The 27,181-nt window shown below is 36.7% G+C and overlaps 1 protein-coding gene across 7 annotated transcripts in view; it reads left to right on the forward strand.

Moving 5' to 3' along the window:
• Smad2 (SMAD family member 2) overlaps positions 1-18,017 on the forward strand; it is an 88,048-nt gene extending 70,031 nt beyond the window's left edge. For 5 of the 7 annotated variants that reach the window (XM_076837340.2, XM_076837341.2, XM_076837339.2 and 2 more), the window contains 5 exons: positions 2,991-3,044; positions 4,074-4,286; positions 6,413-6,550; positions 6,735-6,879; positions 9,127-18,017. In XM_076837340.2, the coding sequence (XP_076693455.1) occupies positions 2,991-3,044; positions 4,074-4,286; positions 6,413-6,550; positions 6,735-6,879; positions 9,127-9,250 (674 nt within the window). In that variant the 3' untranslated portion in view covers positions 9,251-18,017. The remainder of the gene's footprint in view (positions 1-2,990; positions 3,045-4,073; positions 4,287-6,412; positions 6,551-6,734; positions 6,880-9,126) is intronic. The other 2 variants (XM_076837344.2, XM_076837345.2) reach the window with 1 other exon arrangement.
• Positions 18,018-27,181: the final 9,164 nt, after the last annotated feature.

Consider the following 27,181-nt stretch of genomic DNA (forward strand, 5'->3'; position numbering starts at 1 on the left):
GGCCGCACGCATGCAAGGCGAGCGCGCTACCGCTTGAGCCACATCTCCAGCCCCATTAATTGTATTCTTGATGATGGTTATTCTAACTGGAATGAGATGAAATCTCACTCTAGTTTTGATTTGTATTTCCCTGATTGTTAGGAATGTTGAACATTTTTTCATTTATTTGTTGGCCATTTGTATTTAGTCCTTTGAGAAATGTATGTTTAGTTCTTTCGCCTGTTTATTGATTGGATTATTTGCTGCTCTGGTGTTTTTTGAATTCTTGATATATTCTGGATGTTGATTCCCTGTTAGAGGAGTCAGCTGTCAAAAATTTCTTTGTTTAGCTGTCAAAAATTTCTTCCCGTTCTATGGGCTCTCTCTTCATACTCTTAATGCCTTTGCTGTGCAAAAGCTTTTTAATTTGATGTTGTCCCACTTATTGAGCCTTAATTTTATTTCTTGAGCTTTAGAGGTCTTAAAGAGGTTCCCTAACTATTAGAAATGGAAGGAACTATTAGAACAGAGGAAACTGCCATGCTGTTGAGCCTATGTTTTCTTCTAGCAGTTACAAATTTTTAGGTCTTTGATTTGAGTTGACTTTTGTGCTGGGTGAAAGTTGGGATCTAGTTTTATTCTTCTACGTATGTATATACAGTTTTTCCAGCACTTTTTGCTGAAAGGCTGTCTTTTCTCCAGTGTATGTTTTTGATATCTTTGTCAAATATCAGATAACTGTATCTGTGTGGGTTTGTCTCTGTCTTCTACTCCATTGGTCTTCCTGTCTGTTTTGTGGTCAATATCATGCTGTCTCTGTTACTGTAGCTCTGTAGAATCATTTGAGATCAGGTATTGTAATGCCTCCAGTACTGTTCTGTTTGCTCAATACTGCTTTGGCTAGTCTGGGCTTTTTATTTTTCTATCTGAATTTTAGGACCACTTTTCCTAGTTCTGTAAAGAATCTGACTAAACTCTTAATTAGTTCAAATTAATGAGCTGTGACGCTACTGGTCATTTCAAATAAGTATTTAATAGAAGAGTAAACAGTTAAGAAATATGAATAATGGGCAATTTCCTCCATTCTGATAGTTTGTTTATCTTATGTCTGCTTCAGGAAATAGCACTAAATTTTAGTTCATTGTTCTAAATATATTTTGACCTTTCTTAGTTGTACCTGTTGTGACTTGCCAGCAGATTTTTCAGACTGAGGAATAATAAAGAATGTAACTTATGGAGGAAGGCTATTCTGGGTTCTAAAATACTGTCATCATCTGTTCTTCTGATGTGTCTCTTTATTTGGGGGCTGCCATTTCTCCTTTGTGGCCTGCCCTTTGTGTTGTGGTTATGGTGGTGTGTGGTGGAGTGAAGCTACCATCTCCCACATGCATTTTAAGCTTGGGAGATCTCATGTTCTTCAAGGTAACTTTGCCTAAATATAGAGAATGATGATCATAAACGAAATTGATTCTATATTTATAATCATAATAGCATTATTTAGCATTTTCAACAAATATGTTTTAAAAGTCACATGAAATTGAGTATGTCATTTCAGTGATTTTTTTTTCTTATCTAGAGTTTGTTCATTCTTTTTTTCTTATTTTGTGTATTTGTGCCCTCTTTTTGATTAGATCTAACTTGTTAAAACACAAAGAATCAGATAATTTCCTCAGAAAATGTAATTTAACAAAAGTAATTCCAAGAAACAGCTATCTTAAACCAATGTCCATGGGAGAAATAGAGAAATGTCTCAGAGTAATTTCCAGAAAATTGTTAACTGCAAACAGTTTCATGAGGGAATTTACCAAACTTTTAAAGAATGTGATTTTATAACACAATTTTTAAACTGTTGCAGAGCATAGAAAAAGACAAAACTTGTAGATTGTCAAAATAATGATTACAAAACCTTACAGATATGGCAATCTACACCTGTATTGCTTGAGGCTATCGATACCAAAATCCTGAGTAATTATCTTTCTTAGCATCAAGTCTTGTATCATGCTTAGTTGGAAAATACTAAAAGCAGTACCTTAAAGTCAAAAGTAAGACAAACACCCAAATGATTGGCAAATCATATGTAAAAGGACTTTTTTAATGCTGCATGCTCAAAATTAGAATTGAGTCATGAAACAGGTGACCAAATATTTGCAAACCTTACCATGAAGAGACTAATATCTCTAATACTTGAAGAGCCTGTAATAATAAGTAAGAAAAATGACCAATATCTACAGAAAAATGAGCTAAAAAAAAAGACTGTTCACAGAAAGGAAATACAATATAAATAAGCATAATGCTCCTCAGTGTTAATAAGAAGAATTATGTGAATTAAAATTGTAGTTAAAAACCATGTTTTCATGTATCAACAGTATCATCATGATATCTCCTCATCATTTGTATTTTTACTGGAAATGTAATTTGGTATAAATTCTGTGAATGATAATTTTACAAAATATTATCAAAGACAAAAATGTTTAAACCAGAGTATACTTCAGATGTGATTGGAAGTACACAAAATGTTCGAAAAATCAAGAGTAGCCTGAATATCTCTAAATATAGGATCATGATGTAATTTTATAGTGCTGATGCATAGGTAAATAGACAACTAAATGACAAGGAAACACTAATATGAAGTTTCTGAGAGTAGTCTAAAAGTTCAGAACTGAGCTATTTGTGTATGAAAAGAGGAGGCACAGAAGAAAAATAAATTTACTTATGACTCATAGACTATTTTTGCAAAGTACACAAATTGTTAATAGTGGATTCTTCTGGAAGGGGAAACCAGATAATAAGCCAATAGTGTTTATATGATTTTGTGTCTTTTATATATTGAAGCTCCCAAATTAAACTAAAATAAAATCGTTAATATATTTTGAATTCTGGGGATTTAATTATCTGTGTATTATTGGTGATAATTACAGCCAGATACAACTGGGGTTTTTGTTGTTGATCAGAATCAGCAGTTCTAGGAACACTTAAATATCTATTTTTAAATTGACTCCTTTTTGTTTTAGGCTCTCCAGCAGAACTGTCTCCTACTACTCTCTCCCCTGTTAATCATAGCCTGGGTAAGTTACCAGTTCTTTCCCCCTCTGTTTTATCACTTAAGAAAAGTTCACTCTGAAAATTATTTTTCATGTATAAGAATACCAATGAATAAAATAATTAGGCAAATGGTTTTAAAGACTGCTTTAAAAAATTGATAATGGGTCTTAATATTACTGAAAATGTATAAGAATATCAAATATTGTTTTATTCATGGAAATGTTCTTTATGGAAAAATTTTTAGCCTGTTATGGATATATTTCTATGGATATGTTTATGATATATCTTGTAGCAGCAACTAATATAAGAGTGTGTGTGATGAGTACATAAAACATATGGAAGGGTATATATGAGTGAGAGTGTGAATACATGTCTTTATTTTTGGCCTCCATTTTGCCTTGCCACTTGACAGTTCCTCTCCAGCTGCTAATGTTTGGAATTTATTCTACAAAATTGTCATTTTTTTTCATAGTATTTCTTGTGATACGTTTTAGTCAAAATTACATTTTCTTGTGAAAAGTGGACTCTTGCAGGCATATTCTGTTTCCACTTGAATACTGTTTTATTACTTTCTTATTCTTATATGTGCTGCATGAGTTTTCTATTGTAACAAAGATAACTTGTCAAGAACCTTGTGTGAAAATAGACAAATGTCTAAAAATGTCATACTTTGTATCCTTTTGTTATGACACATTTTCTTGTGGCTCTTGATTCATTAATGTTGCACCAGCTTTATTCTACTTAGTCTACCAAAAATTACCTTCATTGTGCATTATCAGAAATGCACCAAGTATGGTGAGTTAACTTACTTTTGACTGTGGTTGTTTTATGTTTGAACAGGAAATAGGCTAAAACTACTAATAAATAATCTAACATAAGTGACCTCATGAGATGGGGAAATTTGAAAAATGGAAAATCTGGTATGAAAACCAATAGAGATAGCACTTCTACTTCTTGAACTGGCATAGAGCATATGAAGGTGATGATGAAGTTTATGTTTGAATTGTTGGTACAACATTTCTTCCTTTTGCTTTTTTTCTTTTTTCCCCCAGATTTGCAGCCAGTTACTTACTCAGAACCTGCGTTTTGGTGTTCAATAGCATATTATGAATTAAACCAGAGGGTTGGAGAGACTTTCCATGCATCACAGCCCTCGCTCACTGTAGATGGCTTTACAGACCCATCAAATTCAGAGAGGTTCTGCTTAGGTTTGCTCTCTAATGTTAACCGAAATGCTACAGTAGAAATGACAAGAAGGCATATAGGTATGTTTTATTTTCCTTGTGTGAAAAAAGTGCTGTATGTTCATATGGACCTTATGTGGTTACAACATCAAGAACCTGAGTGTGAAAATGCCATCCTTCTCTCCATATGCCTCACTTCTATTAGTCTTGGTTGAGTCTTCATTCTACAAACTCTGCTTTGACTTTCTCTTTATTTGGCAGCCTTGATACGAGGAAGTCCTTCATTAAACATGTGTTAAAATAATTGTAACTTTCTGAATCTTCGCCAGTCATGAAATTGTTATGTTCAGATTTTTGGGTTCTGATTTTTATAAATCATGATTTTTTCCCTCCAATTTGTATCTCCTGGGTTTTAATTGTTGGTGTCTTGTTTTGTTTTTGCTCCTTCTATGACTTCATATATCAAACCAGATCTTTCTCACTATTAATCTGAAGCTAGATCTCTAAGACAAGAACTGACATTTAATATGGTTCAAAATATTATTAAGAGTGTCTTAAAATGTGGTCTGGGGGTCTAGCAGTACCAGACACTCTTTCAGTAAGTTTGTGAGGTAACAAGTGTTTCATAATGGTGCCTAGATGTTACTTGCCATTTTTCACTCTCATCTTCTCAGAAATGTACACTGAATTATCCCAGAGGCTTCAAGGTATAAAGTTTTGCAAGATATGAGATATGTTATGAGAATTCATCTCTTCTGTTAAGTCAAACATTAAAGAAATTTGCAAAACTGTGAAACATTGCTGCTTCAAACATAGTTCTCATATTTGTTTTGCGGTTTTGGAAATATAGTTCTTTTTTATATACTTATTATTTACATTAATAAGTTATAGGATTGATTTTTAAATGAGTACTTAAAAAAATCTTATTTTAACATATAATGTGATAAGTTTCTACAAATATAATCCACACGTACAAAAACCCTGTGGGGTCCTCAGTATTTTTTTTTTAATAATAAGGTCAAAAAAATTGAAAGCCACTAATAATTGAGAAGTATTCATATTACCTTAAGGTAGTTTCTGTTGACAAAAGGCAGTTTATTTTTGTTTTGTTTGAATTAAATCACATCCTTAAAGAAATAATGCTGATTTACCATAGTGATTGATAACTGTAAAATGGTAGTGCCTAGGGATTCTGTTACTTGACTTAACGTGACAAATCTTGTTTGACATATAAATTTGGATATTCTTGTTAAAGTATCCAGGTGTCATTGCAAATGAGGAGCCCTTAGTTCCCACCTATACTTTTATTTGCATCTACCCTTTTCTTTTCTCCAAATAAAATTTTTGCTTCAATTTCAGATCATCTTTTTACTTTTGATTTCTAACTTATCATATGACCAGAGAATGCATATATATCGGAGAATATAGCCTGAAAAATCCACTTTGGAGATTTAATGTTTCCTGAAAACATGATTGACTGCTTCACAAATATTCCATAGTCTTATTAATAATAGAATAGTCTCTTAATAGAATAAATACTAATTTTTGCATTTGTCTGTTAAATCTGGTTTGTTGGTTATCTTATTAGTTTTCTTGCTGTATAACAAAGATAATCTCCATTTCTTAAAGTCAGTGATTTCTGCCTTAATTATATCTGACAAAATCTCTCAATAGCAGCCGTGTCTTTGGTCAAATTCAGAAAGAATTATTAAAATAGCCAATATAATTTTTCTTACCTAATTCTGCTTATATATTTAGAGATTTGGTTGCCACCATAATATATATATTTTTAACTTTGATTTTTTTTTTTTTAAATCTTCTTTTTAAACCTTAGTGGGATCTATAAGGAAATACTACTAATAATAAAGAAATATTTGTCCAAGTATGTTAATTCCTTTGAATTTAACTCAGTTACTTTTACTGATTTCAAAATAATGCATAATTTGTATGAAACTATTGAATTATCCTTGTACTTTTTTTTACATAGTTTATGTATTTTTTATAAATACATATTTTAAAAACATTGTTAAAAAATAAAAAAATATACAGTGGTATATTTCAAAGTTAGAATTCAGAAAAACATGGCTGTGAAAAAAAAGTCATGCAATACCTTATATCATTTCGGAATTTTTCCAAGAAGACTCTCCCAAAGTCACACTGAAATAGTTAAGTGTTATAAGACTAACCCCGTATGTATTTTGTTTTAGGAAGAGGAGTGCGCTTATATTACATAGGTGGGGAAGTTTTTGCTGAGTGCCTAAGTGATAGTGCAATCTTTGTGCAGAGCCCCAATTGTAATCAGAGATACGGCTGGCACCCTGCAACAGTGTGTAAAATTCCACCAGGTATGGACTCAACAATGTAAATAAACCTGTCACGTCAACTTGCTTAGTTTTTGTAGTTGCTAATAATTTTAGGAATCAGGTGATGCTTTGCATGCTTATGTTCTAAATAAAACCTTATTGTCCTTTTAAAATTGTTTTCTAAGAACAATACAGTTTTTATAGTTATACTTTTTCTCAATCCTAGGCTGTAACCTGAAGATCTTCAACAACCAGGAATTTGCTGCTCTTCTGGCTCAGTCTGTTAATCAGGGTTTTGAAGCCGTGTACCAATTAACTAGAATGTGCACCATAAGAATGAGTTTTGTGAAAGGATGGGGAGCAGAATATCGGTAAGAAATACATATTTGTTTCCTACATTTCTATAAAGTAATTATTTTTTTATTCCATATCTATTTTCATTGAGGTGTGGAGTCATCATCTTTTTGTAAAACAGTGAAAGTTGAGGGCTTCTAGATCAAAACTGTTGCAAATTAGTATGCTGGCATTATAGAGAAGATATGATTAAAATATGTAGACATGCATTTTAACATAATACAGAGAGTTAAATATTACAAAAGGGGTATACCTGAAGGATTGTTTCAGTTCATAAAAGGAGAATTGTGGGGCTCATAGAAGGTGCATAAGATTTCAGTACATGGGAATGGGTGGTGTGGAAAACTATAATCCTGACAACAGAGTAGCAGTTTGGCCTGGAGTTTAGAGAGTAGAGAAAAATAAAACTGGACAAATTAGTTGAGACCATTTGAATAAGTAGTTCTCATTAGTTACCCATGTCTGCTGATGCCAGTTTCCTGGCACTACAGGCATAGCATGGAAGTTCTCAGGCATAGAAATTCAGAAACCTGCAGTTGGAAATTGGCTAGAGCATACTGGAAATCTGAAGGTAGAGTGGGGCACTGATGCCATCTGCTACAGAAAGTCACATCCTTGGAAATAGTTTTCAACAATGTTAGGCATATTTCTTTTTCAGAATGACAGATTGACAATGTGTTTACTCTGGTGCCTAGAAGCACTGCCTTCGTCTTTCCTTTCTATGAATGAACTCATTAAAATGTAAACATTTAAAAATTTTTTCAAATTCCACTTTGGAAAGCTTAAAGGCATAGTTTGTATACTTTTCCCACCAGCATATGTACCAGAATGAGAATACCAAATCAATGTTGAGTGAATCTGACTTTAGAGTTTGGAGATGAAGAGTTGATAATGGACTTGTGTCATGTTTAAAGGGCCATTATGTTAAAAAAGCAAAAGTAGATTTGTTGACTTATTCTATATAGTGAATAAGAAAGAACTAAAATGAGTTCTTTAGAAGAGACAGGATGTCATTGAATAATTTGTGATTCCCAGGGAGTAGCCCTTTTTGTTGAAGTACTAGAGGTGGTGTTTAAGCAAAAGCCTCAGTGATGTTGCTAAAGGGATGTTGTTCACTGGCTCTTTGAGAGAAAGTTGAACTTAGTCTTCTGTGGTGAGAATTTTGTTTGGGTCAAAATTCTATTTTGATACTGGGCATGGTGGTTCATGCCTATAATCCCATGACTTGAAATGAGGCAGGAAGATTGAGAATTCAAAGCCAGCCTCAGCAACTTAGTAAGATCCTATCTCAAAATAAAAAGGGCTGGGGATGTGGCTCAGTGAGTAAGCACCCTGGGTTCAATCCCTGATACCAAAAGGTGGGAAATCTGTTTTGTTTTGATATATTTTAAATTTGAACCCTGTTTCATTTAAACTCCATTCAATATTTGAGTGTCTACTAGTCTGATTGATTTAATGTATAAGGTTTCCACATTTCTTAGTTTGGGGAAGTCTTTCCTAATTCATATCTCTCCTCTTGGGAAGTCACTATGTTAAATTTTTTGTTGTTCTAACATGGAGTATAATTTTTCATTTTTCTGATTGTACGTGATGTAGAATCACATCAGTTGTGTCATCATTTATGTAAATAAGATAGTAATGTCTGATTCATTCTACTATCTTTTATTACCCCACACTTCCTCCCCTCCCTTCACTCCCCTCTGCCCAATACAAAGTACCTCTGTTTTCCTCTACCCTCCCCTTATTGTGAATTAGCATCCACATATCGGAGAAAACATTTGGCCTTTTGATTTGGGAGATTGGCTTATTTTGCTTAGCATGATATTCTCCAGCTTCATCCAGGTGCCTGCAAACAACATACTAATTTTAATTTCAGAAAAGAATGTTTTTTAAAAATCTCTCAAAAAGAAAAAAAATCATTGCAATACTTTGAAAATCATCCATTTTTCCAAATAATAATCATATTCAAAATCATCCAAAAAAGGAGTTAGATTTTAGTATATAGAGGGTTATTTTTGTGTTTTTTTGGGGGGGGGAGGGGCATGTCATGGGTGGGGACAGGGTCTCATTATGTTGCCCAGGTTGGTCTTAAGTCCTGGGTTTAAGTGACCACACCCACTTCAGCTTTCTGGGACTATAAGTGTGTACCACCATACCTGGCTAATACAGCATTTAAATTTCTCTGAATTCTTAATGCAGATTCCTAAATATAGCCATGTTGTTCTCTTAATTTCATGATTATTTTCTTGTATTCTTTCAAACAGAAGACAGACGGTAACAAGTACTCCTTGCTGGATTGAACTTCATCTGAATGGACCTCTACAGTGGTTGGACAAAGTATTAACTCAGATGGGATCCCCTTCAGTGCGTTGCTCAAGCATGTCATAAAGCTCATCACCAACTGAGTCCCATCAAAAGACTTAATGTAACAACTCTTCTGTCATAGTATTTGTGTATGGTTCCGATGAACTGTTTGCTATCCAAAAATTCCAGAGAGAAAACAGCACTTGAGGTCTCATCAGTTAAAGCACCTTGTGGAAATCTGTTTCCTATATTTGAATATTAGATGGGAAAATTAGTGTCTAGAAGTGTCTTCCCATTAAGGGGGAAAAGAAGATTTAAAGACTTAATGGTATCTTGTTGGGCATAAGACTGAGTGTCCCAAAGGTTTATTAATAACAGTAGTAGTTATGTGTACAGGTAATGTATCATGACCCAGTATCGCAGTATTGTGCCGTTTATATACATTTTAGTTTGCATAAATGAGGTGTGTGTGTGCTGCTTCATGATCTAGGCAAGCCTTTATAAAGTTACAGTACCTAATCTGTTATTCCCACTTCTCCGTTATTTTTGTGTCTTTTTTAATATATAATATATATCAAGATTTTCAAATTATCATGTAGAAGCAGATTTTCCTTGTGGAAAAACTAATTTTTCTGCCTTTTACCAAAAATAAACTCTTGGGGGAAGAAAAGTGGATTAACTTTTGAAATCCATGATTTTAATATGTTTAGTGGGGCTTAACAGTCATTCTTTTTATGTTTGTTTATTTTCTGCTAAATCTCATTATAAGGAAACCATACTGAAAACCTTTCCAAGCCTCTTTTCTTCATCCCACTTTTGTTCTGATACCAAAACAGTGCAGCGTGACATCATTGCCAATTGTGCTGACACTGCTGGCACCAGTTAATTCTGGGTCCAGTAAAAGTTCACGCAGAGTAAGTTCCCTTGTCTTAGAACCAGATTTCAACAGATAATAATTGACTTGTGTAACCTATCAGTGTATTGATTTAACCTTCCGTATTCTCATAACGAATGCACAAGTGGCAGTATAATTGTTTTCAGGGATATGCTAGAATTACTTCAGTATATTTATCCTTTTTAAAGCCAATCTATAAATATAAATACCATTTTTTAAAAGGTATTTTAAAATATTTCAGCAGCAGGCCTTCTGCTCTTTGATTTAAGTAGCTTCATTTGACTTACTTACCAGATTGTATTATGAAACGGACCTTTTGTAAATGTAATTGCTTCTGCAAAATACCTAGAAAAGTGATGCTGAGGTATGATCAGCAGTTAAGGGCCATCTGTTTTTAAAGTATGTTGTATTCAATTTATAAATTGAATGTTATTTTACATAATTACAAATTCAGAATTTTTAAAATTGGGGGAGAAACTGTTTAGCAAGTTTTTTAGCTTATAATTACCTGCAGTCTGAGCTGATCTTAACTAATCCTGGGTATGTGGTTGACCATATTTTATGCTCTACAGTGAGAGGAGATTCCAGCAGCTCTGTTGGGAGTCCATTCTGCAGCAAGTTATTATTATGTCTAATGTTGACTCATTGCAATGTAAACATTTCTTCTTGTTTGCATCTTAATAGAAATGGAAAATACCACTCCTGATCCTTTTTTCGTAAATTTTCATATTTTTGAAGATAGATACCTTTGGTACTTGTTCTTTGAGACCATATTCACCTGTATGTACAGGTATTGTTTTCGATACTTTCAGCATTTGGTTGTTTTCTATTGGATACTCCCCCATTTTCCTATATATTTGTGTATATGTATGTGTTCATGTAAAATTTGCTATAGTAATTTTTTTATTCATTCAACAAATATTTATTGTTCACCTGTTATGTGCCAGGAACTTTCTTAGCCTTTGAGTAAAGGTGAACAAGACAGCTACAGTTCCTGCCTTTGCTGAGACAGCAGTTATTCTAACCTGTAATCATCCTGTCTATGAAGGAGATAAACAGGGTACTGTGCTAGAGAATAACAGATGGGATGCTTCAGGTAGGACATCGGGAAGGCCTCTAAGGAAGTGATGTTCAAGCTAGCACCTGACCTAGAAGGACCAAACCATGTGAAGAATCAAGGGAGATAAGCACTCCTGGTGAAGAGAACACCATCAAGTGCAAAGGCTCATTCTAAAGGAGACTCACTCTTAGGTGTTAATTCTTTATACAGAAACCTCTACACAAATCCAAACTTGAAGATCAGAATGGTTCTACAGTTTATAATATGTTGAAGGTGGCCTTATTTTGTGATAGACTGCTTTGTGTCATTATCACTTACATCTGCTTTCTCAAATCTTGCTATAAAAATCTTGTTTGCATCAGGTCAATACCACTTAATCCACCAATGCTTTCTTTGCAATTTTCACCAACATAGTGACCTGCTGCTTGTTTTCAGACTTCCAACTGCCAGCTAATTATTACTTTGGCCTATCTTGTGATTAGAGTAAATGTCCCAGTTATTAACCACTGTCAGGCCTGCTGGAGGTAATGTCTGTGGAGCGTCTACCCTTTTGGGAAGTTTTTACATGCAGGAGGACTTGTACTAATGTTAGGCAACAGATCTGGAAGCTGAGAACAACTTTGAATGTGGTAGAAGGTCCTGACAGTTGATCTTGCATTGATGTGTAGTAAAATGAAGTAGTGCCAACTATGGCATTTCAATAGTGGGGCACATCTCCATATTTCAGGTGGGATTTTTTTCTGTACAGCATGGAACTGGGACTGAACTCTAGAGACACCTATTGTATTGAGCAGTTATACTATTGAGCATTCAACTTCAGCACAGTGATTTCTTTTGTATGAATGTTTAATGATCATATTTGCTTTTTAATGAGATACTGATTTTTGCATTATATTTTTTCTACTGTGGCCTAATTTTTGTTGCTTTTTTTTTTTCACTTTATAGTGATGGTTTTTATTCCAAATGATAGGGTCTCCTCTTTTGAATTGTCCTTATTTAATCAGCAATATTATTTAGAATTTATTCTCCATGGTACTGGTGGTATCTGCACTGTAACACCCTGGGAACTGGATCGCCATGCTGCTAACCCAGTTCTAAAATGAGTTGGGATTTTCCCAGCAGCTCCACAAAGACGCTGTGAGGCTGGCTTAGGGTGTAGAGGCTAATGCTGTTCCCACTGACTTTGGTTCAATCAGTGGCAGCTTATTTTATATTGGAGTTCTGTCTGAGATTTCAAAAAAGAGTTTGATTGCTTTTTTAAGAATAAAATTTGAAAAGTCTTTATACCCAAGTTAGAAAATAAATCTGGATTTGGGCCAGTCTTTTGGAATACCACTGAATTGTGCTCTTTCATCCTGTTTAAAGAAGCTTTCCTGGTAAGGTCTAAACCATGCCAATTATAGTATACATTCAGTCAGTGAACACTTATTGATACCTATGTTTATCCAGCCACTGTGACAGATATTGAATAATAAAAAGATAATTAGGATATGGTTCTGGCCTCCAATTGGGCTTAATGTGTGGGGCTTAGTTGCTCTCAGGACCTGTCACTTTGCCAGAAAAAAATCTGCCTGATTTTTCTTAAATGCTAAGTATTCCATTTATGTACTCTTACTCTGTATTCTGAGTCTATATTTGCAAATTATTTAATATCTAGTTATATTTTTTACCTTAAACCATATGCTATTTTATTTGATCCATCTTTGAACATCTTCAAATTTTCTCCTTTGTTAAAATTATTTTAATTTCACTTTATTTATACCTTTGTTGTAAGTTTTGGTTAAGACTAAGACTTTGAAAGTGAAAAACAATCAGTCTAGTCTCTTGCTGGTTGAAATCAAATAAAAGAAAGTATATACCCAGTTGATTTTCTACCTCTTCCAAAAGCTGCCCATATAGATCTTGAAAATCTATCATTTTAAAAAATTACTAAATAGTTTGAGCATTTATTCTGTATTAGGCATCCTTTTGATCTTATAGATACAAAGTAACACAAGACAATCTTCACTATGCTTAAAATTTGTCTTTATGTACAGTCTTTGGTTTAAAGATGAACATTCCTGTTTATCCCCTTCTGAGCCATCTCCCCAAGTATTCCCCCACCCCCCCGCCACCCCAGTGGGGGAGAGACCCAGGGCCTTTTGCACACTAGGTAAGCACTCTACCACTGAGCCCCAGCCTCCAGAGTATCTCTAGATAACTCACTAATCCATGGGTATAAGCAACCAGGGATCTTTCCTAACTCTGATCTAAGGCATTGATGTTTAAATCCATCAAATTATTGCCCATTTTCTTCATGTGCTTTACTTTGCTAAATCCTTTATATTCCTCAACTGAATTTTATTTTTTTTACCCTCTGACAACATGTATCCAAGTGGTACTTGCTGATTGTTCTTTCCCCTGTCAATTTGTATTTATCTGCAAAATCAGAATGTCTCTCTCCTTTGAATTTTACTGTAATCCAGAAAAGGAGGGTGCTTTCATATGCTGTCTTCATTTTTTTTTTAAACCAAGAATGTTAGTACTAAAATTGGTACACTGCTTTAATCTTACAAATGACTCTGAAATTCTGTCCAGTTAAATGCCTTTGTGACTGTCAAGTAGCAAATTATCAGATTCTATTTTAAGTTATATTTAAGATTATGGACTTTTCTGCCACTTGCAGCCAGTAATTTCCCTTTCATACCAGCCTTCTTCTATCTCAGAGCACTGGATTGTTGTTATTTAGTACGGATCAGGAAGACAATGGTGTGTGGTCTCCAGAGTCAGAATCCTGCTATTGAGTTCCTTCTCTACCTTCCTATTCAAATTTTCATGAATATTCTGTTTGGACTACCTTTTGTGTGCTGGGATTGAGGGGCAAATTATCTTTTGGGAGTACAATCGCTGAGTTTTGAGCCTCAACAGCTGGGAAATGTGAGCTATACTAGTCTTGTGACTGCCTTTATAATAGGAACTTCTCTCAAGTGTTCATGTAATTTCTTGAGTAGGGAATGTTCTATCTTGGATATTATAGCTACCTTTACATTATAGCAGAACTGCCTCACACTTTTTAGTAGGAAGTAAAGCATACAAATTTAAATACACATACACTCAAAGAAAAATTATCAGTTGGGGTCATTTTAACAATGATGAGTGATTCACTGTTTAAATCTCAGATCCCAGGAAAAAGTTCTTCACTTGCTTGTAGACATTTTCATTCCATGGATAACCATCAGTGTAGTTTTCATTAGCATAATTAGAGGTGGGAGTCAGGCAATACTGAGGATTGAACCCCGGAGTGCTGTACCACTGAGAGATGTTCCCAGCTCTTTTATTGACACCGAGTCTTGCTAACTTGCTGAAGCTGACCTTGAACTTGAAATCCTGCTGCCTTAGCCGCCTGAGGTGCTGGCATTGCAGGCCCATACCACCATACCTGCCAAAGTCCTAATTTGGCAGCTTAGCACGTCATTTTTTAGGCAGCTTGACAACAGTAATAAATGGAATTCATTAATGTCAAATAAAGCTTTGTCATATACCCCTTCACCAAGTTATTATACATCTAGTAGTCTCTGGAATGTACGGACCTAGTATTAACTTTTTTGTTAAGTTGCTCCCCACTTAGTTCCTTTCTGTCCCCTTTAGATTCTGCTTGAACCGGGCATGGTGGCGCACACCTGTAATCCCAGTGGCTCGGGAGGCTGAGGCAGGAGGATGGCGAGTTCAAAGCCAGCCTCAGCAAAGCAACGCTCTGAGCAACTCAGTGAGAGACCCTATGTCTAAATAAAATACAAAATAGGGCTAGGGATATGGCTCAGCAATCAAAAGATTGCTGCCTGAGATGCCTGGAAGGTACCACCATGAGAAAGACCTTCCGTTATCTAGTGATAGCTTGAAGGTGGTTCTGGCCTATTTTCTTAGCTGTACTCACAGAAATGGATTTTTGGATGTTTCTTGGGACTGTCCCTGACCAGAGAGGACCTGGCCAGGGTGTATTAACCCACATTAACATCAATATTAGTTGGCTTGCTGCCATGAGGTCCAGAATAGTACCAAAATTTCACTATTGAGATGTAAAGATTCCTTGGAAAAATAATGCAGCTGATGATAGAGGTGACAAGGATTCATTAACTCCACACGGAGGGCTTTGAGGTTTTTTTTTTTTGTTTGTTTGTTTTAATAAAATTTCAAGAAATAGGACATTAGTCTATCTTCCAGAAAAATAAGAATTCTTTTCCAAACTTCCCAGTTTGCTCTTTTGGGATGGGAAGCAGGGATTTGCTTTTATTTGTAATTAAAGATAAGTTATTAAACAACAAAATTCATAATATATTGATTTTTAAGGACAAATTTTAGAATTATAAAAATACTTAAGTATTATATATTTTCCATTTCACAATTGACTATTCTTTCTCCCTATGGCTTTTACATTTTTGGCTATTTTACAATGTTAGTCACTAGGTAACTTGCCATATTTCTAGTTCTATATTAAGTTCTGCCCTTCACAGTGTTGTAGCAAAAAGTTGGTTCTTACCGTTTGTCTATAGGAACAAGAGTCTTACTTCTTCCAGTGTTTTTCCTCAGAAAATAGCCGTTTGTCTTTCTTATTCACATTGGATTGTTCAAGCTGAAAAGAAATTTGGGGAGAAAGGATAGGGTTCTTTCCTTGTAAATTTATGTCATTGCCTTAAGAATGTAGTCATTTTGTTGCTTTATATAACTCATATGCTCACAGACTACTTTAAATCAGGAGAAATAATTATATGTAGCAATTAAGTAACATGCATGCATTTTTAATCAAATATTTCTTGGCAAAATGCAGAATTCTGATTGGGCATTTTTTTTTAGGCCACATTACCTCAGGCTTCATGTTTGCTTTTTTTGACCCTGACTTTAAGGCATAAATATTTATGTGTCTTTATTGGTGATAGTGATGCTGTGACACTAAACATTTTGTGTAAGAGGGTAATACAAGAAAAACTGCAGAGATTAAGTTGAAAGCACTTCTGCAGTCTTTGAACTGCAGTCACAGCATTGTAGGCAAAATAAAAATGTTCATATCCGAGTATATTTTTTGCAATTTTGCCCTGAGGCCAGATTTTCTGGTAGAGCACAGTTAAAAGTAACATAATTCTGGGTTTTTGGAAATACCCTGCAGTTGGCAGTCTTCTTTTCAATCTGTAAAGCAAGAATGTGGGCAATAGCTGGCATTGAATGTTTTCACCTAAAAAGAGTATGAAAAGGCATACAGAACTGGATTATGCACTTAGCTCTGAAAAATCTAGAAAACATACAGTCAAATACTATATAACTGGACAAAGCCAGAAGAACCTTTGGAAGGTTTGTCTGGAAACAGTTTTCATGGGTGAATTTTGATTAAACTGCTCACTAAATTGGGTACTCACAAATGTTTTTATATTTCACACCATTAATTAAGTAAGGCAATTCTGAACTTCTAACCTTTTAGTAAGTTTGAGGAACTAGCCATTTTAGCAAGTGAGCTAAAAACATTTGGGGGGCTGATGTCCTTAAAAGTAGCCTTATACTTTGAGAAATTCTTAACTTTTTGTTAGTGATGTTAAGGGAGGTATCCTTAGGGTGACCAGCTGCCCTCATGTGCCTGGACTGAGGGGTTTCCTGGATGCAGGACTCTCAGTACTAGACCTAGGCAAGACCCAGAAAGAGGTGACTACCTCAGGTGTTCCTGTGATGAACCCTTACTCCCTGACCTAGTTATGGTTGCTACTATGGTTGTCAATGTTTCTAATTCTAAGGTATGTATTCTCTAGGCACTTATTATTTATTGTGAATGGAACTTGAGATTTATAACCAATAATAGCTAAAAGCACCAAAATGATGAGATAAGGGTGACCCAGGAATGGTAACTGGGTGAAAAGTGGTATATAGAGGGGACAACTAGACAGCCAAGTTCTTGAGAATATGTGTATATTCAGTACAAATCATGTTTCTTTCGGGGGTTAAATTTAATGTGAAATTTAAATTTTTCACAGTAAACAAAAACTTGCGTGTGGTTGTGGATTTCTCTCAGAGGGAATATATGGCCTTTGATGCTCTGACCTCTCTCACATCTTGTAGTCTCCTCTCATGAAACCAGAATGTGGTATTTTATTTTTGGTGAATGTTGTGTATTGAAATTATTAAACACCATCAGCAAATGACAGGCGAAGGATTGGGTGTCCTGGTTGTAGACTGACCTATCTGCTCTCCAATCATAAGTCCTCCGACTCCTTAGGTGCTTCCCAGCTGAACTCTGAGCATGTGAGCTGAGGTTTTCTGAGGCAGCATCACTGTGCTGCAGTACGATGGATGTGAACTCCTTGCTCCTCTCTGCTGGTCCTCTGGCTGCATCCTCCGTGCACCGCGATGGAGACTTAAGTGTGTTCTTTGTAAGCTTTTCTCCTATGGTTGTCAGAAAAATGATGTGGTTCCTTTTTTTTTTTTTTTTTTTTTTTTTTTTTAATTGAACACAATGAGCTGAGGCTTTATTACATCTGGTTTTCAAGTTGAAATTGTGACATACTGATTTCCTTCCCCCGCCCACACCAAATATTTTAGTCTATTTAAAGTATTAAAAAAATAGTTCTGCTTAAGAATACATTGCTTAAATGTCCTGTGATTTCTGGTCAGTTTTTATATATATATTTGTGTGCAACTGTGTGTGCTTTCACTTTTTACGTTGTTTACTTTTACCTGTGTTAACAGTACTGTTGCCATTGAAAGGTGGACGGTTATCCTAGCATTAAAAAGAAAGCCATTTGAGTTGTTGATCATGTTATGGGACTGGTTTTTAATGTTTTAATTGATTTTGGTTTAAAATGATCTTTTTACAAAGGGTATTACATTTTCGTATCCACTGCCTAAACTATATGAATACAAAATTGTTGTTGTATGTACTTCGTATATGTATGCTCTTTAAGAGTGGATCTTTTTTGTTTTTTAAATTCAGTGTTAACACAAAAAGACTGTCCCTTCTCTCTCTCAGGTAGGTACTGCTTTATAAGAACAAACACCGCACACGCCACACAGTCCTAGTTATGCATTTTTAGCTTATTTCATAGCTTGCTTGTGCCAAATGAGTGTTCTAATAGACAAGATCTAGTTGTACACAAATTAGAAGGTGAACTTCAGGTTTACTGTCAAAATACACTCAGCACAAGAAAAAAAAAAAGCGCAAATCCTGTTTTTCAAAGGCCCCATTGAAAAATAGTGGACATAATCTCATAACTAGTAATAAGATAATTGAAAAACTCAGGGAACTTTTTAGATCAGCTAGAATCTCTCTGTACTTTAAAAGAGCTCAGGTTGTGAGTAGATGAGTGTTTTTCCGGTTAGCAGGCTGCTCCTTCAAATAATTTTAGACAAAACTTGCTTTAGGGTACAATGAAAAGGGGACCTCAGAAAACTAAAACACATTGTCCTGTTTGGCATTGAGCAGCCCAGAGATGAGCATAGTTTCATCAGTTTTTTATTTGGAAAAAAAAAAAAACCTAAGTTCTAAAATTGCTGCAATAGGTAACTGTTAATAGTCCAAAAAGGCACTTTTCAACATTGAGCTACAACATCCCTTCAGTTAACCCACTACTGGAGATCCTTCTTTACTGTTTCCTTACCTTGGGAGTGCGTCTGCTAGGTGTCTTTCTTTGGGGACACTGGTTACCTGCAGTGGGAGACGAATGACCCTGGTGTCTTACCATCCCACATGCTCATCAAGTGGCTGGAAGAGTAGGGGATGACAACTAAGGTCTTTCTTCGGCAGTTTCCCTACTTGGTATGTCTTTTTCCCCCTATTTGCTTCCCAATAGTTTGAAAGCCTTTGGTGTGGGAAGCAGGCATAATATCAAATTGATGGAATCCAGTAGCATTTTAACACCAGGTATGTCCAGGAGCTAAAGACTGTGTTCATCTACTATTCAAAAGCATGCTTTCACCACGTACTTGTTCACCTTTCTTTTTGAGCTACTTGTCCTTTTCATCACAATATCCAGTGAGACCAATCTAAAAACTAGAAGCTCACAGTATAAGACACGGAATAAAAATGGGGATGTCACACACACAATGAAAATTCTGCAGCTGCAATGAGTAGGTATTTAAATACTTGGAGAATCAGTTTAAACTGATAGTTTTATTCATAAAATCAACCACATTAATAGAAGGCAAGAACACTGAATCAGAGGAACAAGTTCAAGGAGAAGTCAGCAATGGGCCAAGTGTGCTTCTTGGAGAGTTTCCCAAAAGTAGACTCTTACTCTGCTCCGGGTTAAGCTGCATTATCTTGCTGGTTATAGCATAAATGAAATTTGACAAAGTTGTTTGCCAGTTTTTACAATGTGTCTTCAGTGGTTAATATTGGCTGTCTCTGCCTTTCTTAATGCTATGTGGTAATAAGACTACTGTAAAATTTAAGTAGTTTAGGGAAGAGATGTGATTAGAGGAAGGAGAAGGTGCTTCTGAACAATGTAGTCCAGGAAGAACATGGACAAAGTAAGTTAAGTATACAAAGATGCATTCAGTTTGGAGGTGTGGAGAGGACTTTCTGAAGTGGTAAAAAAGATTTTGGAATGAAGGTGCATGAAAAACAGACATAACTGAACTATGATGAACAGAAAACTGACTACCACAAGCCAAGCAGATGCTACTGTTAAGCCCACTTAGAGTAAAGCCAGAGAGTGGGAGGTAAATGCTGTAGATTGTTGTACCTTGGGTTTTGCAATCTACAGTGAGATTGGTCTCCTGAACTTTCAGTTGGCAGCAATAGTGAGAGTGCCAGCCATGACCCAGGCGAGGATGGGGGGGAGGGTGGGGAAGGTGCAACCTGCAGCATACTGGACTCTATATAAATGGACTCTATATAACAGCTGAAGTTTATTCATCTAGAGAACCTCCTGAAATTTTAAGCAGAGTGGTCATTCTGATAGAGGCTGCAAATCTTCAGAGGCTGCAGCAGCTGCCCAATAGGGATTCTGTATTGAGACCACCCATCTTGAACTACACTGGCAATTCACTTACTCTGATTTTAAATCTTAAGGTTCTTTGCATGAGAGATCTATATTGACTCTTGATATTGGCAGTATTTGATCACATCAGTGCCATGTAAATAACATTTTAATATAAGTGATTGCTCACTTTTAACTGGTTGTATTTTTAAAATATTGTTTGGTTGCGGTGGTACAAATGTAGATTTAAACAAGCCTCGATTACCATCTGGAATAAAGTATTTTATAGGAATGTCTAGGTTGCCCTTTTATATTAAAAAAGCAGATTAGTGTCTTTGCTTTACCCAAGAACCACAAACTACTTCATTCCAACTTTTAAATTAAGATCTTGAATAATGTGGTATACCCGCATTTTAAGAACATACTTAGTCAATCACAAACACATTTTCTAAGGAACTGAATTTTATAGAGATAATTGAATGCTTTCATCTGTAACAGAATTAGTGGCCTGCAAAGCACTGTGGTTTCTTGCTCTGCCCTGAAGTTGTTAAAGGAAGTATTTTCTGCAAAAAGCTACACACATAAAGGAAGTAAGAGGCAAAGGGGACATTTTTTTTTTAATTCTAAAATGAAAACCCCAGGTAAGTGTGACACGTAAAAGTTTAACCTTTTTACTAAAGCATTAATTTCCTGATTTTTATTCCAATAACCAGATACTTAAAATCAAATATACTTAATAAAGTATAGCTAGATTTGGCAGATTTTGGTGTTCAGAGTTTCTAACAGTTTCTTTGTAAGATATGGCACAATTTTTATCTGCCAAAATGTCAACTTATGTCTCTCCCCCGTTTTCTAGTCTACTCCTAACCTCCTGCAATTAAACCTTTAGAAAGCTCCCTTATCTTAGGATACTGAATTGATTTGTTTCTATATTTTTAAGAACTGAACTTTCAAAAAAAGAGCCGGTATTTCACCACATAACCCTTGCCACAGCATTAACATCCATTCACTAGCATGCATCCTAGTATGGCACCAAAGACAGTTAAGTAATAAGTGATTTTAAGCACATTTTTAAATAAAAGCTTCACATAATGGGTAGTACCCCGCTTTTTTGCCCAAAATAAATAAATAAATTTGGCATAAAACCTGGATTATGCAGTGAAATTCAATACCCAAGAATCTGCCTTGCTTTCGTTTTTTTAGTTATAGGTGGACACGATCTTTTATTATTTTTGTGGTTCTGAGGATCAAACCCAGTGCCTCACACATGCTAGGCGAGTGCTCTACCTCAGCCCCAGCCCCTTGCTTTCGTTTTTTAAAGATTATCCTTAAACAAGAATGATGTATCCATCATCTTCCATTTTATATCTGTTATACAGTGTGCTTTCTTTTCTAACCTGTATTGCCACCAAGGAATAGTCTTTAGATTCACAATTTATATATAATCTGTGATTGGCTAGAAGGGGTTTCGAACTTAAAATCATTTAAACTTGGAAGTGGGGGAGGAGACACATGACTTGGTCTCCTTGTTTTTGTGACTGTTTCTCAACAGGAAAAAATACCTTAAAAGCTATTTAACCAAGAGTGATAAGGATAGAAAGCTTGAATAAACAGCACTGTAACTCAATTGCCTTCTTTAAACAAACTTTTTTTCACTATTCAGTGATGTGGACAGAATAACATCCTACCAGCTTTAAGCTTTGGTTATCATTTCTGATGTAATGGAATTTACAATTGGACTTGGACGCAGAGGTCTAGGGGCTTGGACCCTGATTATGCCCATTTGTGTGACTTTGGATAAATCATTTCATCAGTCAGCTTCAAAGTGCCTCATTTTCTCAAATTCTCCAAAATGAGGAAATTAGTTTTCAGGGTGGTTAAGAAGATAGAGTACTTGAGAGCCTTCAGCACAAAGGAGATGCTCAGTATTAGATAGCTGCAGTCTCCAAAATAATAGGAGATGGCCACCTTCTTTCCTAACAAATGCTCTCAGAAAAGTTGCAAAATAGATTTCAAACTCAGAAATGTCAAATTAAGACCTAATAGGGCAGTTGTCTAATGCCACAAAAGTAATGCAGAAAAAACACAAAGGGACAATGTTTATTGAGCAATAATGTTTAGTTTCCAAGGTCAACCACTGATTGCAGCTGGGTGTATCCAGGGAGGTTCTAGTCTTGCCTGGCTCTCTGGGGAGTTGGCCTACACTGGAAGAGAGAACATTTTTCCAGGGACTTTTTTCCCTGCATCACACTAACCCAGTATTTTCATGAAGGTGGCAACGAGCAACAACCATGCCTGATCCCACAGTTCCTTTCAAATCTGATTGCTTCATGCTGACCAACATGCGCCAGAAGCAGAGCCACATGACTAGCACAGTGGAGAGCCCCAGAGTTAAGCAGATGGGGAGGACACCAGGAGGATGAAATGTTGGCACCTTGGGTGAATCCACCTGCCATGCCCTTGCTTTGTGTTGAGGGGTTACTCTTCACCAGCAAACAGGAAGATGGGGAGCGACCCAAGAGATTGCAAGCTGGATCTATATAGAGTGGCCACTTGGTTCAGTGTATTTACCTCATAGAGCATTGAGTAGATGCCTATTTTAACATATCCAGCAAAGGAGATAAAACCAAAGCAGTATGTTTTCTGTTGAAAGGTCCCTGTAATGTTATGGATGGGTGTTGATGACCTCTGAGTTGTAAGCCTGGCCTCTACAGAATTAGGTTATGCCTCATAACCAAGGTAGGAAGAATGAGTCATTCATAGAAACTTCTTCGCGATAAACACATTTTTACCCCTTCCAAAACCTTTCTGGGATTTCTTAAATGCAAGATGCTGTCTCCCTGCTTTACTTCACTAGCCCCTTTGAGAAGCAAGGTGTGCTTTAGGCGGTTCTACCCACAATGTTTTGGCCAATAATTTGATCTAGATATATTCTGACTCTGACATAGAATTTTTTTTAAGTCCACAATTATCTGTATCCTGTTTCTGTGTTACCAGTATCAAAAATGCCTAGAGAGTCAATAAAGCAGTGCTTCTGAGGAGGTACAGATATGTAAGAACTCACTGGTGAGACTTTTCAGGCGCTTGGTGGAGCTATGGTGTGGAATCACCCCGCATCCTTTAGCAGACTTCAGAGGACTGAGCACCATTCTTGGGTGTAGGTTTAAATGGGCTTCCCTGCTCCCCTACTCATCTTGCATGGAGGTACAAATTCTGATAATCACATTCCTGTAAATACACAAAAATATTCTGTGGTGTTTCACCAGCAGCCGTTGGATGGGACATTTTTTATAAACTTTATTTTTATGGTTCCGAACTTTCTAATACACCCATTATTTTTGTGAAATGTAAAAGCACCAAAAAAAAAAAAAAAATCACCTAGATTCCAACAGCCAGAGAAAATCACTGTTTGTTTTTAAAGTCTTTACTTTAAATATATCTGTATATCCAATTGAAAATGTTTGAGGCTTCCCTTCCAGCACAATCAGACAAAGTTTTTACAAATCGGGGCTGGAGTTGTGGCTCAAAGATAGAGTGCTTTCCTTGCACATGTGAGGCACTGGGTTCCATCCTTAGCACCACATAAAAATAAACAAAGACATTAAAAAAATTACATGACATATACACAATCTTATAAAAAAAGTTACTACAAATAAAAATCTAAAATGCAGTAGGCCATTCAGTTGGCAATAATGGATATGTAGAAATGTAATTAATTTGTGTTGAAGACCACAAAAGATCTGTGCTGATCTATTTAAATATGGTGTTTGAAATTAAATATAAGAATTTCATGTGTGATTTTTTAGATGCCCTAAATTGAGTATTCTTAATTAGTATGTATGTGACCAAACATCTTGTCTATTGCAAGTACCCCAAAATAAAAGTGTACAATGAACCAAAGAATTATATTGATCAACTAGCAATAAGTGTTCAGCTATAATAAACAGAAAATTCTTTGGATATGTATATATTCCAACATCTCAAGTTAATCTATTAGTGATATTACATTAAAACATTTTTGATCATGTCCTTGTTCATATTTCAATATATTGTTTAGACAGCTATTGGGCCATAATGTGGCTCTTTTAAGATTTTCCATTTATAAATATCCAAAAGTATTTTTAGAGAAATCACTATACATTTTTTAAAGCTACATGATTACCTAAGAGCAGCATTCTCTCATTTAAAGAAAAAAAAAAAAAACACTTGTGAACAATATATAAGAACAGTTGTTTAATTTTTTTTTTTTCTTCCATCTCAGCCCCCTTCCACTGCCCTCCCTGAAGAAAGCCTTTTGGTAGTATTGTCTACATGTAGAATGGGACCTGAAATTTTCAAGGAAAGCTGATCTGCTCTCCAGGCCCTAAGAAATCCGTGGTGCAGTGTGCCTTTACTCTCCCTTAGGTGACGACTCTGCAAACACCTCCACCCTCCAGCCCCTCCGTCATGGCATAGCCTTGTGACAGTCTCCTGCCATTCAGTCATGTGCTCCCAACCCTAGCTAGTTCAGCGAAACTTTAGAGCTCCGTCAGTTTCACAGAGATTTTCAATTCTGTCACTACATCCTCCCTCTGTAGGCATCTTCCAACCTTCTCCTTGGGCTCACTAATTCCCCTTTATAAGAACAACAGCAAAGTTCAGATAACTATGACCATCGCCGCTGTTCAAGCTAAGCATGTTAAGACTGCTTGATACCAACCATGTGGGCGCTCTGTCCACCCCTCCTTACTGCTGTTACCTCTCCGGTTGCTACTGTTGCCCTTGTCCTTTCCTCCAACTTGGAGAAAGTCATGTCCAAGTCTAATTGGAGTCACAAGGAGAGCTTTTAAAATGCAGACCCTCTGACCTGGAATGGGAGCTCAGGGATCTGCATTTTCAGAAACCCAGGGTGATGACCAGCCAGAACTTAAACCACTATTGAGGACAATATTCTCCGTGGGCCTCCCTGCCACACCCACCAGTGTTCTTCCCTCTTGCCACCTCTCCATCAAAACCCAGACAATGCAAAGAAAGTGTTAGTTATCTTGCTTTCATATTAATGATTTGAAATGCCTCATGAACCCTATCTCTGTGTTGGAGGAGGTGCCTGGCTTTAAACTCGCTAACATGTTTGTGATTCAGGCTTCAAAACTGCATCTTTGAATAAACGTTCAGCTTTTTAAAAGGCTCTTCCTATTTTCCCATCTGAGATGGTATTTAGTGGCTTGAGAAGGGAGGTAGAGGTCACCTTGGGGGAGGGGCATGGTAAGCAGGTTGCCTGTAATCCGGTTCTTGGCAGTTCTCTAGCTGGCGTTCCTCCTGCTGATCCCGTTGGGCACCCCAGTTCTTGCTGCATCTGCTTATGGATATAAGTGGATCCCTGGCCCTTGTTCACGTGTCGGCATGCCCTATTGTCCACAACTCTGTCACTGCCTTTGGTCCAACTTGAGCAGCCTCTGTTATTCTATAAGGGCCTTGAAAACGCTTGGCATTGAGGATGGGGCAAGAAGGATGTTGGAACTTTGTGATGTCCTTAACATCTTCCTCAAGCTTTGAGAAGCCAACAGTGCTTTCTCAGACTAGGGTACACCTCCCCTCACTAGCACTGAACTAGAGTTTCCGTCATATCCAGGATGCCTCTAAATCAGAAGCAGGCTCTCTCTGAGCATCTTGTGACCTTCCCTGGATTGTACCTAGGCAAGAAGTTCACTAACCCTGATGCTAAGACTCACATTCCTGTCCTGCAAGTTCTGCCTCCTTCCCACCCGGCTCCACGTGTACGCACGTGCACATATAATTGAGACTTGACCACTGCAGTTGTTTACAACCTAGACTTTTTCTCTGAGCCTCTCTCCTCATTACTGGGGATCACTCCATCTCCCTAATGAAGGGTCTCCTCTCACACCATATCCTGAGCTTCTCCTCTCTATAGCTTAGAGTAAAACTCATGTTCAATCACCCAAGCTTGGCTTTTGGCATGTGATAGAGCTCTTAGAATCTAGAAATCCCTTACTCCTTCTCAACAAAGCCTGACTTGAAAAACTACTTATGAGCTGGGGGTGTAGCTCAGCAGTAGGGCGCTTGCCTAGCACACCTGAGGCCCTGGCACGCCCGCCAACCCGGCAAAAACAAAACTACTATTTTTCCTAGAGATGCCAAAAGCTGATTGCACAAAATAATAAAAGTCTCTGAAGGTCACAGGGAAGTAATGTTATTACTCCTATCCTTCCCTGTGAAGCCTCATAGTATGTTTTTTGTTTGTTTGTTTGTTTGTTTGTTTTGGAAAGCTCCCGTGGGAACATATACAAGGAAAATGAAATCTTCAATATTGTCAAACTGACCCAACCTAGACAGCCTTGTTCCAGACTTCTAGTGAAGTCCTAAGCAACTCAGTGAGATCTTATCTCTAAATAAAATACAAATAAGGGCTGGATCCAGGGCCTTTGCCTCTCCTGGTTGTAAGTACCTTGAGTGTCCTTTTTTCTCAGGGCCCGAGAGAAAATTTCACCCCCCAAAGCCCAGTTCAGTGATGCCCTCTGTCAAGAACTGTTCCCATTCTGCCCAGACTCCCTGCCCCTTCTCAGCACCGTTACTTGCTCATGCTGGTGAGAGCATCCATCACATTATAATCGGGATGTTGTGCCTCTAAGTTCCTTGCTAAATCCAGAGCTCCTTCAAGCCTTGGGAAGCTCTTTGCTCTGCATTTCAAATTCCCCCACGTTCAAGTCCCAGTTTAAATTTGATCTCTGTGAAGCCTTCTGTAGTCAACTGCTGAAAATGTCACCTCTTTCTTAACAAAGGCTGGGGGCAGCTCTCAGAAATTCATGGGATACACGTGCAAGAGGTTCTGGGAGACAGTGATGGGCATATGAAAGAAGGCTTGATGCAGTGAGTTCATTGCCGCACCATGGTTTCCTAGGTGTGGCACCTTCAGGAGAGGGCTTTAGGATGGAGTAGCACCACATCGGCAACAAGCCCCTTAAGGTCAGATGGTCAGATACTAAAATCATTTTTTCTCAAGCTTTTTGGGGGGCCTGATTCATGGTAAGCATGTGCTCTACCACTGAGTTACACCCCCAACCCCATTTCTTTTTACATTTTTGGGTCTCCTTCAAACCATCTCCACCAGGGCCCTACACACAGTA

The sequence above is a fragment of the Callospermophilus lateralis genome, chromosome 17 (assembly GCF_048772815.1).
Source record: "Callospermophilus lateralis isolate mCalLat2 chromosome 17, mCalLat2.hap1, whole genome shotgun sequence".
Taxonomy (NCBI): Eukaryota; Metazoa; Chordata; class Mammalia; order Rodentia; family Sciuridae; genus Callospermophilus; species Callospermophilus lateralis.